Source organism: Cyanistes caeruleus, chromosome 4 (genome assembly GCF_971803275.1).
Source record: "Cyanistes caeruleus chromosome 4, bCyaCae1.hap1.1, whole genome shotgun sequence".
Taxonomy (NCBI): Eukaryota; Metazoa; Chordata; class Aves; order Passeriformes; family Paridae; genus Cyanistes; species Cyanistes caeruleus.
In genome coordinates this window covers 55,231,189-55,249,095 of record NC_141704.1, presented here as the reverse complement: position 1 = coordinate 55,249,095, position 17,907 = coordinate 55,231,189, and the positions used below count along the sequence as shown (strand labels likewise).

The 17,907-nt window shown below is 45.8% G+C and overlaps 1 protein-coding gene and 1 long non-coding RNA gene across 2 annotated transcripts in view; both read left to right on the top strand.

The window, feature by feature from the left end:
- Positions 1–15,224, top strand: part of TMTC1 (transmembrane O-mannosyltransferase targeting cadherins 1) — a 142,423-nt gene extending 127,199 nt beyond the window's left edge. The window contains exons 14-20 of the mRNA XM_086884757.1: positions 3,246–3,348; positions 6,293–6,428; positions 7,131–7,275; positions 7,387–7,524; positions 7,905–8,027; positions 9,232–9,309; positions 10,018–15,224. Of these exons, the coding sequence (XP_086740883.1) occupies positions 3,246–3,348; positions 6,293–6,428; positions 7,131–7,275; positions 7,387–7,524; positions 7,905–8,027; positions 9,232–9,309; positions 10,018–10,158 (864 nt within the window). The 3' untranslated portion in view covers positions 10,159–15,224. The remainder of the gene's footprint in view (positions 1–3,245; positions 3,349–6,292; positions 6,429–7,130; positions 7,276–7,386; positions 7,525–7,904; positions 8,028–9,231; positions 9,310–10,017) is intronic.
- An 896-nt stretch (positions 15,225–16,120) lies between these two features.
- The window catches only part of LOC111937434 (uncharacterized), a 44,577-nt gene continuing 42,790 nt past the window's right edge, over positions 16,121–17,907 (top strand). The window contains exon 1 of the long non-coding RNA XR_015285630.1: positions 16,121–16,228. This is a non-coding gene — a long non-coding RNA (uncharacterized LOC111937434). The remainder of the gene's footprint in view (positions 16,229–17,907) is intronic.

Below are 17,907 nucleotides of genomic sequence, written 5' to 3'. Positions count from 1 at the left end.
ACACATTCATCCCAGTGACCACAGCAGGGTCTGTCCTACAATACCTGTGCTGCCCGTGGCTGGGAGCTGCAGATTCACACCCTCCAGGGGTACAGGCAGAAGTTTTGGCATCTTCAGCCCAAAGGATGATGAGGGAAGCTCATTTTTTCAGTCTTGGGGTTTCCTCTGAGTCTGAGCAATAGTGTTCAAAACAGTTAAAAGTTGCAAGAAGTATTTTTTTTGTCTCTTGGTGTCCCAGAGCCTGTGTCACAGCTGTAGGGGTATCTGTGAGGCCAGGCAGTTACAGGATGCCATCACAGTGGAGTTTTGGGGGAGGCACCACTGGGTCCCTCTTGCTGGGATGTGATAGAAAGAGGCTGAAGTACCATGTTAAAATAACTTTTGTGAGGTGACCGTGCCCATGACAACTTCAGCTTCTCCAGCTTTGCTCCAAGGCTAAAAGGGAAGTGTGGACACAGTGAAATAGCCGCAGGATTGCCTTGGTCAGTCCTGCACAGCATGTTCCCCCATATTAAGGGGGATGAATCTGAAATAGTCCTTATGGTTCCTTCCCTTCTATGCCTGTAAAAAGTGCTGCTAAGAGGAATGTTTCAGATGCCAGGGAATTAACCTGTAACTTGATGTAATTGCCCTTTTCTCTCCTTGATAGCTGATTCTGAAGCCAGAGCTGACATGGAAAAAAACACTGCTGCATTGTATAGAACAGTTTGGCTTGTTTGTGCCTTTTATAAATGCCTGCCCTTCTGGCTGCTCTTTCTGCTTGGAATTGGAACTCAGTTGCAATGTATTGCAGTTTCCCTTGATTTCTGTGATCACTGCAGTGGTGCTGGTTACAGAAATCAAACATTTTTGCTGCCTGTTTTCACAACATTCTAACACTGGTTCCCCACAGTTTCCCGTCTTCCCAGCTTCAGTTTCATCCATCATTTTGTGCTGCTTGGTGGCTCTTTTCAGGCCCTGGCTTCGACTGATTTTGTGTGTGTGTTTCTTAAAAAAAGAATCTTTTTAACCCACATAGCTATAGAGGAGAGCCTACTCAGGCATAACCAAACTGAAAAACTGAGCTTTATGAAAAACAGACCTAAAACCCTGGAGTTAACTGAAAGATTCTCATATGCATAATTTTTTTAATATCGTAAAAATCTCATACATTTTTAATGCCAGTCTTCTGAGTTTTGTGAGGTTGATGAATGTTTTATGAAGGTCTGGGAGTGGCATTATTAAGTGTTAATAAGAATCAAGCCTTTAATGAACTTAGGACTCTATTTCTGCTAAGAGGAGGAGAGGCTGCGAGGCAGGAAAGCTCTGGCAGGAATAGCAGGTTACACCCTTGCCACTTTGTGACTGTGCTTAATGCAAACACTTTGTTAGACTGGGCAATGAGCCTGAGGCATGCAGGGTTAGAATGTTAGGTGCCAAAAAAGCAATGCAACCACAATAAAAGTGCTAGAAGTGCTCAATATTGGTGAATGTTTTGACACGGAACCATCTAATCCAGTTTAACACAGCCCTTCCTTGCTTTAAAAATTTGGTTTATGGTCAGTAAATAAAATAAGCTGACATACGTGCATACAAAGCTGCATTCATTGGCTGAAAATTAAAAGCAGAGGAAAAGAAAGTAATACATAAATCTTGGAAAATATGCACAAAAAATTGCTCTTCATTTTAGTCAATTCTAATGATCACTACACTTTTCCTGACTCTGCAGGATAATGTTGTCAAGCTCACATCAATTTATCCAAAATTTCCAAAGTTAAGCACTTTTTAAAAATGTGTTTCTGTGCTTTATTGCACACTTATCTTTTTTGCTGGCTGACCTTTATCATGTAAATGTGAAGGGACTTAACTGTGGCAAACTGTGGGATTCTGTGATCAAGTCATACTCTTCCAGTGCAATTTATTCCAGCTCTCCAAGCTCTGAAATAGGAAGTGAGAAAAGAGTCCTCACATTAAGCAGCTGTGGAGTAAAAGCTGCTGTCAGGTACAGATTTTAAATCCAGGGAAAGCCCAGAGGGCTCTGCCATTTGCAGGCTTTGGGGAGAGTCCACAGCTGGGAGTGGACTTATTTCAGTGTGGGTTGACTCCCGAGCGTGGGAGCTCCAGGCCCTCCTCAGTGAAGAGCCAGCTGGCTGATTTTGCTTGGGAGCTTCGTTGGGAGGCTGTGGAGTTTGTTGCTGTAGGGCTGTGCTGCTCAGTGGAAGGGGAAGAAATGAGAAAGGCATCTTTGGTGCTGGAGGCTTGCCTGACACCCCTCTGCACTGTGCTTGTCTCTTCTGTTCACAGCCTCCTTCCACAAACACACCCGACAGCCAGGCTCTGAGAGCAGGGGGAAGCAGGGCACCCATGCTGGTGAGCATGCAGGCAGTGGGAGCACATGGTCTGACTGGAGGGAAGTGGAAACCTCTCTAAGTTGCCCTTTGATCCAAAGGAGAGACCTGATGGTTGTTTCAGGACCAGGCTGTCCGTAGCTCAGGCTGGACAGAACCCAGCCAGTAGGATGCTTTCTGTAGGCAGGGTGTTCCCAAAGATCTATATTCTCTAGAAATGTTCAGCACCAGCAAACCTCCCTGAAATCTGTGCAAAATGAGAGCTCAGTGCATCTGGGGAATCAGCATGGTGCTATGTTCCATCAGTCCCAGTGAACTACACCTCACACACTGAAAATGCCTGGTTTTAATCTGAATTTGTCTGGTTTTCCCCTCTCTTTTACCACCCTCCGTCTTTCTCCAGCTTCCTTTATCCCCCTGCACTCACTCCCTAGCTCTCACACACAGCAAGCTTTCATTCCTTGTATTTTCCTCACTGCTGAAGGAAAGAACAGCAGAGCTCCAGAGGGGGGGAAGTTAGCCAGTGAGATTCTCATTAAACAAATAAATTAGAACATATCAGCTCCCAGATGACAGATATTTCTCAACAGAAGCAGCCCAATCCCTGTTGCTGTGTTTTTCCTGGCTGGGCGTGTACCCAGCTGGGGGCTCACTGGCATTGAACAGGCACCACGTTTTCCAGGTGTTTCACGGGCAGCAAAGGCACAGGGGAAAGCTGTCTGAATTGCTCTGGGATGCCAGGTGGCAGCTGTATCACATCCATGCCATGGGGTAAGATTTTGGCCTCTTGGAAGGTGGGGTGGGTGTGGATTCCCCAAGCTTCCCGTGCAGCGAGGGAGTTGTCACAGAACGCAGGTGTGCAGCAAATGGTGCTGACAACCTCTCTGCCATGGCTAAGAAGTCTCCTTCTCTTTCAAGGAACGGCTTAAGGAAGCTGAGGAGGTCTATAAGGCTGGCATAGAGAATTGTCCAGAGAGCTCTGATCTGCATAACAACTACGGTGTTTTCCTGGTTGATACCGGTAAGTGAGAGAGAGCAAGGGATTTTTCCCTTTCTGCCTTCTTTGCTTTGATTTATTTTATTCAGCACCACACATCTAAAAGGGTGTCAAAAGCTTCCAAGGCAATAGATGTGCATCCGTGGTAGCTTGGAAATAAATATCCCTGTGCTGCTGAGAGGGCAGAAGCACTGGAATTCGTAATCACTGCAGGCACAGTGCAGCAGGAGCATTCAGCCTCGCTCTTCCCTTCAGTGTTTCTCACCATCTTCACACAGGCAGTTGCCCTCTTCAGTGTGAGCTGGGCAGCACCCTGACAGTACTGCCTTTTTTCCAGCAAGGCATGGCCACATCAAATCAAATCACAGGCACACAAATGGATCATTATGGTCTCTGGAGCACGTGCAGCCCTATTTTGTTACAGCTCTTTGACTGTAAGGCTTGAGTGCCACCGCTATAGAAAGGAACATGGCTTTTAAACCACGATCATCTGTGAAAACAAAACCTTATGCACTGTGGGGTGAATTGGTTTTTGAGGAGCTCTGTAATGGCATGATTTTTTTTCTGGGCTCCTGGTTCCCATCCAACTTCATTGGCACTTTCTGGCATTCACGTAACAACAACAGAAACATCACTTTAATTGCCACCTTTTATTGACAGCTTTATAAGCAAGGCTAAGTTTGACAAATGACTAGTGGAAATTGACTGCTGTTTCATTGTGGTCCCTCCAGAACAGAGCCAAGACTCAGGGAGGAAATAGTGTAGGCTTGAAGTGTGTGGTTGCCACCCATTCTTTCCCCACCACATGTGCCCAGCTCCAGTGGTGCTTGGGAAGAAGGGATGATGGTGCCTGCCAGTCTGCAACTGGCTGTTCTGCCTCTGAGCTGACACTTGGCCACCACTCTTCTGTACTACCAGTGTGAAACAATTACAAAACCAGAATCAGTATTCATAATCAAAAGAGGCATTATGGCATTAGCAAAAGAGATCCAGGTTCTGAATTTGGGCACAGGCAAAATTCAAGCTTGCAAATAATAAAAATTCCTGAGTAATTTCCCTCTGATGATGTGCTCATCTTTGCTTGCCAACCCAGATAAACTGTCCTATTCCTGCCAAAATTTGTGGTTCAAATGTAGTGCAGAGCACTTTCTGGTTTTTGCACTCGTGGACTCCGCCAAAGTCAAAACTATAATTTCCTGGTTGACTTCTATGCTTCCCTACAGACAAACAACTGGAAAAAAACCCACTGACTTTTAATATTTGGGGCATGATGTGTCAATAGCCCTCCTAGAGACATGACAAGGCGTGAAGGAAGTGGCTGGTGGTGAGCTTGTCACAGGCTGTGCTCTTTGCCGGCGGCACAGGGAGATGCTGTGAAGCACCACGCCAATTAACTTGCAGGATTTTGTGCAACAAGCCTCCAGCAAGTGTCAGCTCTGGGGAACCACAACTCAAGACAGCTCTGCAGTGGTCACAGGCATTCAGTGTGTCTCCCTTAACGATGCACATTACCCCTGTGTGCTGAGCAGGGGAGGTGCTGGCTGGCTGAGGGACTGAGGTGCGTGCCCAGCTGCTTCCCAGGAGGTTTTGTAGATATAATTTTCAAAAACATCTGCCTGCTCAGTGGTGGGGAAAGATCGAGGCTGCTGCTGGATGTTTTGAAAAAGTGGTACCTTAAACAACATGTCCTCAGCCTTGGGTGAATCTTGAACACTTACAAACCTCTCAACAGATGTTCCTCCTCACTCCTTCAAAGGAGATGATGAGATGGGTCCATGTATCTTTTGAGTTTTATAGATGGTCTGAGAAAAACCAAACTAGATCTGGGAAGCTATGAAAACAAAATTCCCACAGCAGCATGTTCAGTGCCCCAACATGCACTGGCTGTTTTCGAGATCTGTTTTCCAGCTCAAAATGGAATTAAATACATTGTGAAGTGAATTAGTTTAAAAAATGCCAACACTGAAAAGCTTTGTGGACAAAGCTCTTTGAGTATTGGTTTTCATCAGGAGATTATCTGGTCTGGAGCTCGCAAACCAATTAAACGAGCCCTGGGATTAAAAATGCAATATTTGCATTGCTGAAATGCTGAAACTTTATACTTTTACCTGTATTTAGCTTTAAAAAAAAAGTGATATTAAGAGCAAAACTTCATGCATTGGAGTAGTGATCTTGCACCTCTCTTTTTGCTTGTATTTTCTTGTGGTGCTCAGTGGTGTCATGGGCTGCAGGACCTTGCACATTTACACACAGCGGAGCAGTGCCACCCAATGGCTCCTGTGCAGCACAGAAATGGTGCCTACGTGCTCCAAAATAGGCACCTGGACACCTGCTCTGGGATTTATTGCCCTGAGTGGGAATTAGCTGGTCCCTGGCAGCTACTCCCAGTCCTGTTGAGCAATACACAGAAGAGACTGAGCTGGAGCTCAGAGCAACACAGCAGAGGTGGAGGGAATAATCTCTGTTTGGAGAGAGCTGAAACAATTTGCAGTTCTGGTGGTGTTGTGGGGAATACTGGGGGACTCGTTCTTCATTCTTCATTGCCCATTTCTCCAGTGGGCCAGGGTGAAAGGATGCTCCACCAGGAGATGTGCCCCAGCCCTTCTCTGAGGTGGGCTCTGTCCTTAGCACAAGGGGTTGTGTCCCCACTGCTGCACGATCAAGAATGGGGGTGCTTCCAGTCAGGAGTCATCTTGCTGTGACTGTATCCTCAACTTGCAAAAAATCCACCCCTAGAAAATCTATTTCTCAGGATCGTCTCTCAATATTGGGGCCTAAATCTTAGTTTGGACAGCAATTTCTCCTACACTTAGATTAAAAATGCTGAGGCAGGATTTCTCTCTCAGAATGTTCCCATGCATAGAGCAATAGAAGAAAGAAAGCCAGAACATTACTGTGTGCTAAGTTTGAGACAGTTTTTCTGATGCATGGGGATTTTTCCTGGTTTAATGGCTGTTTTCCTCTCCAGGGTCTCCTGAGAAAGCCATGTCCCACTACAGGCAGGCCATCCTCCTGAGCCCTGCTCACCACGTGGCCATGGTGAACCTGGGCAGGCTTCACCGCTCCCTGGGGCAGAACAAAGAGGCTGAAGTGTGGTACAAGAGGTGAGGATTTGGGGTGGGAGGAGAGGGTTTCCTCCTGCCCCTGTATGGCTTGTTTCTGCTAAAGAACTTCTGTTATCTATCAGTGCATGCATAGGGTTTCCTCCCTTCATTCTCCATCTGTTTGAAACTAGATTTGGCTATTTTTGGGAAGTGCTTGGAAAGGCAGCATGGGCTCAGGCAGTGTTGATTTCCCTGGACTATTCCCAAGCCCCCAGGATGAACACTGCTGCTTTTGGCTGGAGGATTGCTCTGACAATGAAGTTGGAGGTTTCTCGGTGACAGGAGTAGGCTGTATTACCACAACTCCCACCCTGCTTGAAGGTGGTCTGTGGTTTCTGCACCAGTAACAGCCAGAGGTGCTGCACAGCTCAACACCAAACCCTTGGCACTGTTAGGAACTCTGTCCTTCCCAGCAGTGTTCCAGCAGTCAGGCTCTGACTCCTGGTATGCAGCAGGATGGATTGGCTGGGAGTATTTTTGCCTTCTTTTTGGCATATGCATTTGTGCTCACATTCCCCAGGTTTCATCACTGTCAACCATCCCCACCCGTGCTGCGGGCTCATGGGGAGTTGGGAGGTGGTTCCTTCTCAGACGGCTAGAGGCATCACTGCAGTGGGCACATCCATCCCAGCACAAGCCCACCTCGCCCTTCCACTTTGCTGCTCACAGCACCTTGAAGCATCCCTTTTTCCCAAACTGCAGGGCACTGAAGGTATCCCGGAAGGCTGAGATCCTGTCCCCGCTGGGGGCTCTGTATTACAACACGGGGCGATACGAAGAAGCTCTGCAGGTTTACAGGGAAGCGGCAGCGCTGCAGCCCTCAAACAAGGACATCCGACTGGCGCTGGTGAGCGTGGGGCCAGGGCAGGGCCACCACAGGGCAGCAGCAGCCACTGGGTGCAGCCCAGAGGCTGAGCTTTTCAAGATCATAACACTTCACAACGTGGCTCTGTTACAGGCTCAGGTTTTGGCCATGATGGGACGGACGAAGGAAGCCGAGAAGATGACGAACCATATCCTTAATGAGGATGCAGAGTGTCTGGAGTGCTACCGCCTTCTGTCAGCCATCTACAGCAAGCAGGAGCTCTATGCCAAGGTACTGTGGCGTGGGATACCCTTGTCCCAAGGGCTCACACGTGGAGCTCAGGTTGAATTTTGCACTCTGTCTCTCTGGGGACATGTCACGTGCCTCAACGCACATTCACTAGATTATTTCTTCACTAAAACCTTCAGTTTATCTACATGCTAAGACTGAGGGTAAGCAGTGTGGTTTTCTTATCACTTACACCTCCTGCTGCTGTCAGCCCCACGGCCCATCAGCCCCAGGCATTTAAAAATCTCATTTCCCTGTGTGTTAATGATGTGGGGCAAACAAGGGAAGGAGGAAGATGCTTCTTGTGCTGGCAGTCCATAGTGGTGAGGAAAGAATGAGAAGTGAAAAGGTACTGAATGGAATGTCCTCTTGCTTTTTCACAGGCACTTGAAGCTATAGAAAAAGCGCTTCAGCTAAAACCAAAGGATCCAAAAGTCATATCAGAGCTCTTTTTCACTAAAGGAAACCAGCTAAGAGAACAGAATCTCCTTGACAAGGCTTTCGAGGTATGACTGCTCAAGGACCTACATGTGGTTTTACAGGCTAAAAGACAGTTTTCTCATTGTGTGTGAAACTCCCTGGTGCATACACCCTGGCTGTTGGCCCTAGGAGCTCAGAGTCCACCACTGGTACAGAGAAAGCTATGAGGCTGCTGACTTTACCAGACTTAATTACAACTTTTTTCCTTATTCCTGTATGGAAATATTGCTCCCTGCTCCAAGAGGTTACGTACAGAATTGTGGTGGGATTGACCCTTGCTCCATCCAGCCCCAGCCCCTCTTGCTGTCAGTGACCAGCTCCAGATAGCTCAGCTGGAGGCTTGAGGACCTGTGAGAACTCACCATGTTGTTATATCTCAGCTCAGAAGCAAATAACTGAGAGGCTGGCTTATCCTGTGAAGCAGGATGCTTGACAGCTCAGAAATTATGTTAGCTTTATTATTTACTACTATTATTTATTATTTATTATTATTACTATTATTTACTATTATTAATAGTAGTACAGAAGCTACCTGGTCTAGTGGAAGGTGTCACTGCCTGTAGGAGGGGGCAGCTGGAAGTATCCCAGTCCAAACCATTCCATTATTCTCTGATTCAGAAAATATTATTTGGACTGTTCTGAATATTCTCGATATCCCTAGAGATGTTTAATCCTGATTTGAAAATCCTTTCCTGTTGTGACAATGTAAAAACAGTGCTGTTTGACAGACTCTAGAAGGTACTAATTGCTTCTCCCACTCTCAGTGTGGAGGGAAAGCACTGCCCTCAGGTATTGTGAAACCTCCATGCAAGTGGCTGTACCAGAGTCTGCCGCCAGCTCCAAATTAAAGCCTTGAAGATGAAGAGCAACCACAGGGCTTGTAGTTGGCAGGCAATGTGTTTGGCACTGCCTAAGGAAATGACCTTGACGTGCAGGAGACCCCAGTGGTGCAGGAGACAGGGACAGGGTCGCAGGTGTGGCTCCTCTCACAGTGCAGGAAAAGCACACATTGGCAGGGAGAACCTGTGAGATAACTGAGCCATGAAGCAGTACATTCTATGCCTCTTCTGCAAAAAAACTGAAATTCACTTCATGCCTTGTATGTGAGAGGAATTTGAATTACATTCTGAATGGCTTCAGGAGAGGAAACTGCATTTCTCTTTCCCTTCCAGCCCTGGTTTTGTTTGAAGAGTCAGACTCTTAACCTAGAAATGTTTTATGTTTCTGTAGAGCTATAAACGGGCTGTGGAGCTCAACCCAGACCAAGCACAGGCCTGGATGAATATGGGAGGCATCGAGCACATCAAGGTATGACAGTTTTGGTTTTCCTTAAGCCGCCAGGTGCAGAGACTGCCACTCAGGACAAAAAGCTAAATTGGTTTCAGACTGCCAAGAGTTGCATGTTTGTGAACAGCAAGTCCATTGACGTATTTTATCCAAAAAGGAGGGAAGTCTCTTTACCCCAGCTAGAATTCCCAGCCAGGTTGCTTGGTGGAGCAGATCTCATTTTAAGAGTGCAACCAGTTCCTCTCTAAAGCTTTCCTGCTTCAGTTGTTGACCTGCCTTAGAAAAATGTCACCGTAAGTTGACTTTTAAGGTTCTTCTCTACCTAATTAATTTAATAAAGATGTCTAATGCAGAATACTGTCATGAAATTATGGAAATAGCCTACTGTGTGGTTGCTTATTCTTTTGAATACTTTAGCATATCATTATGGTTTGGGTCTTAAGGAGTCACATTGTGTGATGTCCTTAAGCTATCCTGTTGCTGAGTAAAATTAACTCTTCTGGTGCAACATAAGAGAACTATGTAAACCTATCTCTTGCTGTGTGAGTTTCATCAAATTTAGGTTAGCAGCACTTGGTGATCCATTTAATAAAGAACAAGTATTTCTGTAACCCAACAGTGTCAGGTTTTTTAAACTCTGTTTCCCCTGTAGTATGTTTTTCACTTTACCCTCAGAATGAACATTCTGTGTGGAATGTGAATGAGACCTACCACTCATTTTCTTTGCAGGGGAGCTACATCACTGCCCGTGATTACTATGAGAAAGCTTTACAACTGGTTCCAAACAGCAAGCTGCTGAAGGAGAATCTGGCCAAACTGGATCGCTTGGAGAAACGGTTTCAAGAAGTCCAGGAGAAAGACCAAACATAGCAATCAGTCACCAGTAGAAAGACACTCATGCCCCTTGGAGAAGAGTGTGGTAGAAGCCTGTTGCTCAAATTGATGCTGAAAGAACTTTGATAGGACACGGAATTAAGGAAGGCAAACTTCAAATGCATGCTCAGGTTCGATCAATGTTGCAGGAGACACTCTGGTCCTGTGGGACATGCTGGAGCATGAATGAAAACCTTCCTTTAATCAAGATTCTTGTCTAGGCTGAACCCATTTTAGTCACACTGGGAGTGTGGGTGGGACATGTACCTTCAATATCTTGGTTGTCACCAGGGAAACCATGGAGACAAAGAACTCATCCATTCATCAGGGGTGAAGTAGCACCTCCTGTTACTCCACACAGGCTCACCTCATCCATGTAGAGCACCATTGATGGGCTTCATTGTAAGTGCTGCAGACAGGAAAGATGGTCATAATGGTCACATAAAAAAGGTTCCAAGAGGTTAATGCTGAGGAAATGGTGGTCACTTTTACAGCTCTAAATGTGACTTAAAAATTGTTCTAAAGAAAGGGCAAACTATTTAAATATCACCCTGGAAGGATGATTCTACAAATAGGAGAGATGATCCTTTGAGGGAAAACCTAGCCTGAATGTTTTACTCATTAGACAATAATTTTCTAGCAATTCAAGTTCATGATGTCACTTTTGTCAAATATCATATGGCTTTACCCTTTGCCCTCTCCCTCCAGGCCAAATAATTATTACTCAGAAAAAAATTGAAGCATCCAAAGGCAATGGGAAGCTCTAGGATTGCTTGTCCTCCTGCTCAGTAGCCAGTATGGAAAGCAAATAACCTATCTAATAAATATAGGAGGTAAAGTAAAGCCACAGAGAGATTAGGGAACATTTCCTAGCCTGGAAAGGTACGAAGGAGGCTCTTTTATGGGTGTGCAGGGACAAAGCCCATTTATCATGGTGATAACACTGACAAAATACTTGGTCAAAGTGTTCCCACCACTCCCCTAAGAGATACAGAAAATGACCTGTAGCTGATCAGTCATAAATCTATATTTTTAAATACCGATGTGGGAAAACAAATTCTCTTCAGAACTGGGGCTTTTATTTTTGGGCTTTATTTATTTAACTTATAATAATCAAATAATTAATATATTTTCTCTGTTTTATATGAATTGGGCAATATCCTTCACAGCTGGCCACATGGTTGGGCGTTGTGACACATATTGTCTGAAGTTAGGAAAAGGGAGTACCAATGAAGTGTGCTGGAATTATTCCCTCTCATGATTCTAAGGTGAGTGGCTGCAGAGCACACTGGACAACACTGGCCCTGCAATAGCAGCACTTTTGCTGCTTCCACTGGTTTGCACCAGTTCCCAGGGAGCGTTAGTGGGATCCTGCTTCGTGCCTTTGGGTTTGGACATCAGGGTAGGTCATCAGTTTGTTCCTCTTGAAGCACTAAACTGCCAGAAAAGTTGTTTTGTTTGAGCTTGACTGTGGCCAGCAGCCCAGGGTTTGGCATTATTAGCACAGTTCAGTTAGGTGTGCAATGCCTTAAAACACATCTGCCAGGAAAAGCCTGTGTGGCAGGCACCCCTGTGGTGCCTGGATTTAGCTGGCCATGGCACCCCAGCACACTCCAGATTCCCTCACTGGGATGGTCCAGCTATGTGCTGGTTTCATTTGAAAAGCCTGGTGTCTTTCTGCAGGTGGTGGTCAAATTACTGCAGAATTATTGATGTGACTCTGACTGCGTTTGGAGCTCAGAGGGAGCCCAGGTGCAGTTGTCTGTCCTTCCAGGGTTTATGTACCTGCCAGAGCCATGGCTGTACACCCACTGAGACCAGGCTGGACTGGTCCCCACTGGACAGGGAGACCAGCCAGATACAGCTGGGCAGAAGTGAAAGACTGCTGTGAGGAAGAGGTGGCACCACAGATGTTTGGGCTCTCCCCCTCCAAACCAGCTTCCCAGGGGAGCACTGGGATCAGAATAATCAAGCTGTTACACTCTTTTTGCTCCCAGCCCAAGCAGCCTACTTTACTTTATGGGGCATGGGGCAGGTTTGAGCTCCTGGGGCTGGGTCAGCAACCCTCTCTTGTCTTTTCACACCACTGTTGTGGCTGTGGACTGGCTGAACTGACATTTCTGCAGGTCCTCAGTGCTCTGCTGGCTGCCATGCACAGAGTAGCTTTGCACACCCCTGGGCTGCCAGGATGGCCAGGAGGAGGTGGCATCATGCCAGCACAGTCCCATGGGATGGGGAAACCCAAGCTTACATGGGCCTCTGACAGCAATCAGTTCCCCAGCATCCAGTGCAAGATTGTAGAGGGTTCCTTACTGGGATATTCAGAGGTACCTGGACCAGAAAGCTCTCTGCCTGTCCCCAAGGTGAGCGTGTCCTTGGTGGCAGCTTCCCAAAGCCCTGTGTGCCCAGGCTGGTGGTGGTGCAGTGAATCTGGGGGCTGGCAGAAGAGTGTTTGGTGCAGCCCTGACAGTGGTACCTCTCAAAGCTCCCCAGGGACAAGGCATCTGCAGAGTGCTCTAACAGCCACCTGAAGCTTGGGGGGTAGTGTGGGGGGAGATATGCCTCCTTTAAAAATGTCTATCAACTATAAACTTTGCCTCATAAAGATATATTAAATAAATATTATATATTCTACAGGCCTCACTGCAGTTTGTGGCTTTAAATAGTGGCCAATGAAACATATTTTTTCAAATACAGAAGTTGTATTTTTTATAGCAATGCTTTGTGAGGGGGAAGACTTAGTTTTATGTTTTTAACTTCAGCATAAATCTTAGTTTGTCTTTCCTTAGAGACCTGGTAGAAATTACTGTCTCCTGCTTGTCCTAAAACCTGATCAAAACCATCTTGACCTCCTAAAACTGGTGTATGTGTACAAGTATAATACAGCTTTGGATGCTCCCCTCTGGGATCCTGGAGAAGGATTGATTACCATCTGTGCAACACCGTCTTACTTGGAGAAAATGGAGAAAGATGAGACCATGCTCCCAGTAAGGGAGGTGGTTTGGTTGGAAGGCAAGGCATATCCACTTGCCTGAATTAGGCAGATAACACATCCAGGGATTTTAATGCCAGTTGAACCAGTTTACATTTCTGTGTCGAAAGGCCAGCTCTCCACATTTTGGAGCTGGGTTTATGGTAGTTATGGAGAGAGGAGAGCTCAGTAATGAACCCCACGTTCCTGAGCCAGCACTTTATACCCCATCTATGCAGGATAACAGTCTGCAAACTGGCAGCAGATTTGGAGAATGGCTCAGACCATGGGCTACCAAAGCAGTTAAACCTTTGTGGAGCTCTGAGCTGACTCCCTGCCCTGTTGGCACCCATGCTGAAGCCCTGTGTTTGTTCAGGGCATTAATCATGTCTTTGCAGGCAAAGAAGAACGGAGTATGGTATGAAATGGGTTACTCCACCAAAATGGAATGCTATTGTGAAAGATAAATGGAGCAACTTACCTTGTGATAACTTTATATTATCTTAATTAATCACAGGAAATGTTCTCTTCCTCTAGCATTGCACAGCTTCTAAAACAAGTTATAAATACATTGTTTTCTGCCAGCTCCAGTGCTCAGCATGGTTAGCAGAGACTGCAAATTAATAAATGGCTGAAGATCTGCCTGGTGTGGGAGAGTTCATGCTCTCTGCAAGTTGCATTGGCTAAACCTCAGTGCTCACTAATTTTAAAGCAGAGAATTAGTGGAAAGCTGGTTAGACAGGACTCTCATGTGCTCACTGTGCATTTTAATCCTAAATGAGAAACATAACAACTGTGTTGCTTTTTCCTTTCTCCATGAATAACATTTGCAGCTGATGGATTTCATTTTATTGCTTATTTAAATTCCAGCATTCTTTGCTTCCATGCCTTTTCTGTCCCCCAGGATAAATGATGCAGTGGGGGAATTTTCTTTCTCTCATGGACTACATAGACTAGATTTTCCTATCAAATTTATTTTGGCCAAACATAAGTGAATGCAGCAGTGCAAATGGCCTTCATTCCAGAGATCTCGAGGAGGACAGGGGGCTGTGCATGCATGCATGGGGGTAGAAAGAAGTATAAGTAAAAAAAAAAATCAAAATAAAAAGCCTAACTTGCAGGGGAGGCTGGACACCCCTAAAATGATCTAAAAAACTTTGAAAGCTCCTCCACAGTTATGGAAACCAGACCAGATATGGTATAAAATACTTGCTGAATGAAGATAATTGTCAGTCTAATTTATTAATTAAGCAGTTTATACTATTATATGGTCTTTTGTCCCACTTGTCCTCCAGCTCATTGAAACAGCTGGTGTATGCTTAAGTCTTTTCAATCTTTATGTGATTAAGTTGACCAAGTGCTCAATTTCTATCTTTCATATATGCAATTATGCACAATCTTTCAAAAAAATTAGCCCTTAGAGGGCTTTTCCCCCAACCTTCAGTTTCTTGCAGCAATTTCAAAATGCACCATTTTGCTTTCATGTACATTTAAACTCAGCAGCGAAAGAGAAAAAAAAAATCAAAAAAATTTTAAAAAACAGCGCTTGGCATTCACTGGTGTTTTAATGTGGCAAAGTTGCTTCAGGTAACCTTGATAACTTTGTGCAAAAGTTCATTACCATGTTTGTACTGACTTGCTGAAAATTTTTTCTTCTGGAAAATACCCCCAGTGGTATCCTCTGTAAAAGCTATGGCTTCTACAACTGTATTACTGTAAAAATCTCTGCCTGAAGTGGATGTCACGCTGTGTGTTCCTCTCATGCAGAAGTTGTTTGCATTGCCTGTTGTTCATATGGTTCTTATTTCTGTATCCATTTTTTTTAAATTTGCTGTGCATATATTTTTAAAAAAGAAAACAAACAAACAAACAAAAACAAAACCACAAGAAAACAGCCCGTGGATTAGAGATATTTTAAAAATAAATTCACTCTTAGCAGCAGCTGGATGTATGTCTGATGCAGGAATTTGCAAAGTCTGCTTTTTTCACGGTGGGATTTATGGCTAGATTTCACATCAAGGAGTTATGCTCAAAGACTTTGCAGAAGAAAATGTATGTAAATGTCTATTTTATATAAAAAGTAAGAAAAGTAGGTGCTGTGCCTGGTTTTGTTCTTTTTCTTTAGGACCAGAACAAGTTCTTCTGGAGGTGGAAGGGCTTTAGTTTCTTACTCCACTTGACTTACATATTACTTTACTTTCCCTGAAGTCCAGGTTATTGGTCATGTGGGAGCAACTATGCAGCATATGTGTTTGAGTCTGGGCATATAAAAATATTGGAGCAGGCATTTTTGGAGCCTGAGCATGAGAAAAGAGGTGGGCTGGTGCTCACACAGTCTTGATGATTGGACATGTTATACTGACATAAGTTCTTCATGTCAGGCTTTATGCCTCTGTCAGGAATGTGTCAAACAAATCTACAGAGTGCAACGAGGAAAAAACCTGAGATTAAAAATAAACTAATTTTGTTGTAAATCCCTTCTTCTTGGCACACACTCCCAGATGCTTCTGCATGCTTCCAGGGTTGGAGCTCACTTGGGATAGTAATGGTGATAAACACCTCTATTGAAAATGGACCTGAAAGAGAATCAAAAGCCCTGAGCACATGCCATGGCGTTTCCTGCCATCCTGGTGTATCTAAAATGCTCTGTAGCATGGAGGGGAATTGCACTCTCCGAAGTCAGGCTGTACACCCTGAAGTTCTCCCAGATCCCAACAATGAAGCCTCTACCCAGTGCCCACCCAGGTCCCCTGCAAGGCCTGAGGCACCTCAGCTCTGCTCTGGTGGCAGCGGGGAGGGGGGACATTAGATCCAGCTGCTGACCATGGAAACAGGCAGTAAACTACAAACAGGAGAGCCCAGGGAGCCGGGAACCCCAGGTGAGACACAGCTGGAGAGCCTCCAAACCCACCTGTGCTGCAGCCCTGCAGCCTCAGCTGCTAATGCTGATTGACCCCATAACTATTAAAAGGGCTCATTAGCTGATTTGTTTCTCCTGTGAGAGGTGGAGTGTAGCCTGGGCTCCAGCACTGGTAACTTTTCCTGAGCTGTGGTGGAAGCAGGGCTTCTCTCTGCTTGTGTGCCTTCTTCTGTGTGGTGAGTCCTGTGCATGATCTGTGGGGAGATGTGCCCCAGTGTGGGACTATGGCAGTGAGCATTGGTGTCATCTGCCCTTTTCAGGTACCAGAAAGGTGAAAGTAGCCAGTCAGTTACCACAGGTTGTGCCAGGCCTTGGTGTATTTGCCCTGGTGAGTGATTTTTGGGCTGCCTTTGCTGTAGCTGTGTGGGGACTGGGAGCCTTTGGTACCCTCTCTGTGTAGGTGCTATTCACCACAGCCCTGCTTGGCTGCTGAGGGAAGTGACCCATTCCTGGGCAGGCTGCACAGCTGCCATGTGGTCCCTTGGCTACACGAGAAAGACAAATAGCTTGGTCCTGCTGAGCTTGAGAGCTGCTCTCCCTGGGGCACCAGGTCCAACCCTTCTTGCACATCCTCCTGCAGTGGTTAATGTATCCATAACTCCCTGTCTGGCCTGCTCTACACCCATGTGAAAATGTATGTCTTTAGGGTAAGAGAGGGAAAATAAGCATCAGGTAAGTTGTGAAATGGTTCAAGCCAGGCAGGAGAATTATGATGTTCAGAGTAACTTGCTCCTGACAATGAAGCCAGTGCTAAAAACATGTCCTGCTGAGGCAAGAGATGGGATAACCACCTAACTGCCATTCCTCCCACCCTGATCCAGTATGATGCTGGTCCTGCTGCTGCTGCTAATGTTATTTATCTCACCACCTAAGGGAATGGTGTTTTCTCCATCATTTACCAACTTGATAAAGTTTATTTTCTGCTTCACTAGTGGGCTGTAGCAATAGAAATAATCACCAGAGTCTCTTGTTGGAAAAGCCAGTCAGCACCAAGGACAAGGGAGAGTTTGGTCCAGTTCAGTGGCATAGAAAATTGTGCCTGGGCTTTGCAGTGGCCAAGTGCTATGAGATTGGTCTGAATAGGGCAGCAAATGTAGCTGAGCCCCTCTACAGCCTGGAATGCTGCAGGAGTTGTGCAAGGATCCCCACAACCTTGTGGGGTGAGTCCTACTTGTTACTGCTGAAGTCACAGAGTGTTTGGTGGTCTGGGTAGCTGAGGAAGATGTGGGCTCCTTGGTGCACTCATAAGGTGGTGAGGGAAACTGGTGAGCTTTCTAATGCCTGCCAACCTTAATCAAATAGCTTCAAGCCTTCACAGAGGGCATCAGCTCCAAAGTTAAGGAGGGCTGGAGTGGCATCACTTTGGATCCAGTCTGAGTCTTGTGCTGACTCAAGTGAATTATTCCAGGCTCTCACCAGAGCAAACAGAATGCGAGTACCTCCTAAATCATGACCATTGTATTGCTTATGTTTGTGTGGCTGGGAACTGTCATCTTATCCCAGCCTTGGCTTGGGGGAGGCAGGGGACCCCCCTGCACTGGCATGAGAAACACATCAGAGAGGAGTGATTAACAAAATGATTTTTAGCTGGTGCAGACACAGGCTAGCTGAAAGGAATTGAGGAAGAGCTGCTGTCCTTTTCCCAGCAAGGAAGCCAAAGTCTTGATACAGCCCCTGTCCCACAGCCTCCAGCCTGGATAAGCAAACCTCCAGTTGGTGGGAGAAATTGCAGTTCATTTTTTTTCTTTGTGTCCCAGGTGTTTGGGACCACTTCTGCTGTGTGATCCTGGTTGTGATGGCTGTGTTCTGGGCTGGCTCAGGGGAGCAGCACCCCCCTTGCTCCCCCAGCCAACAT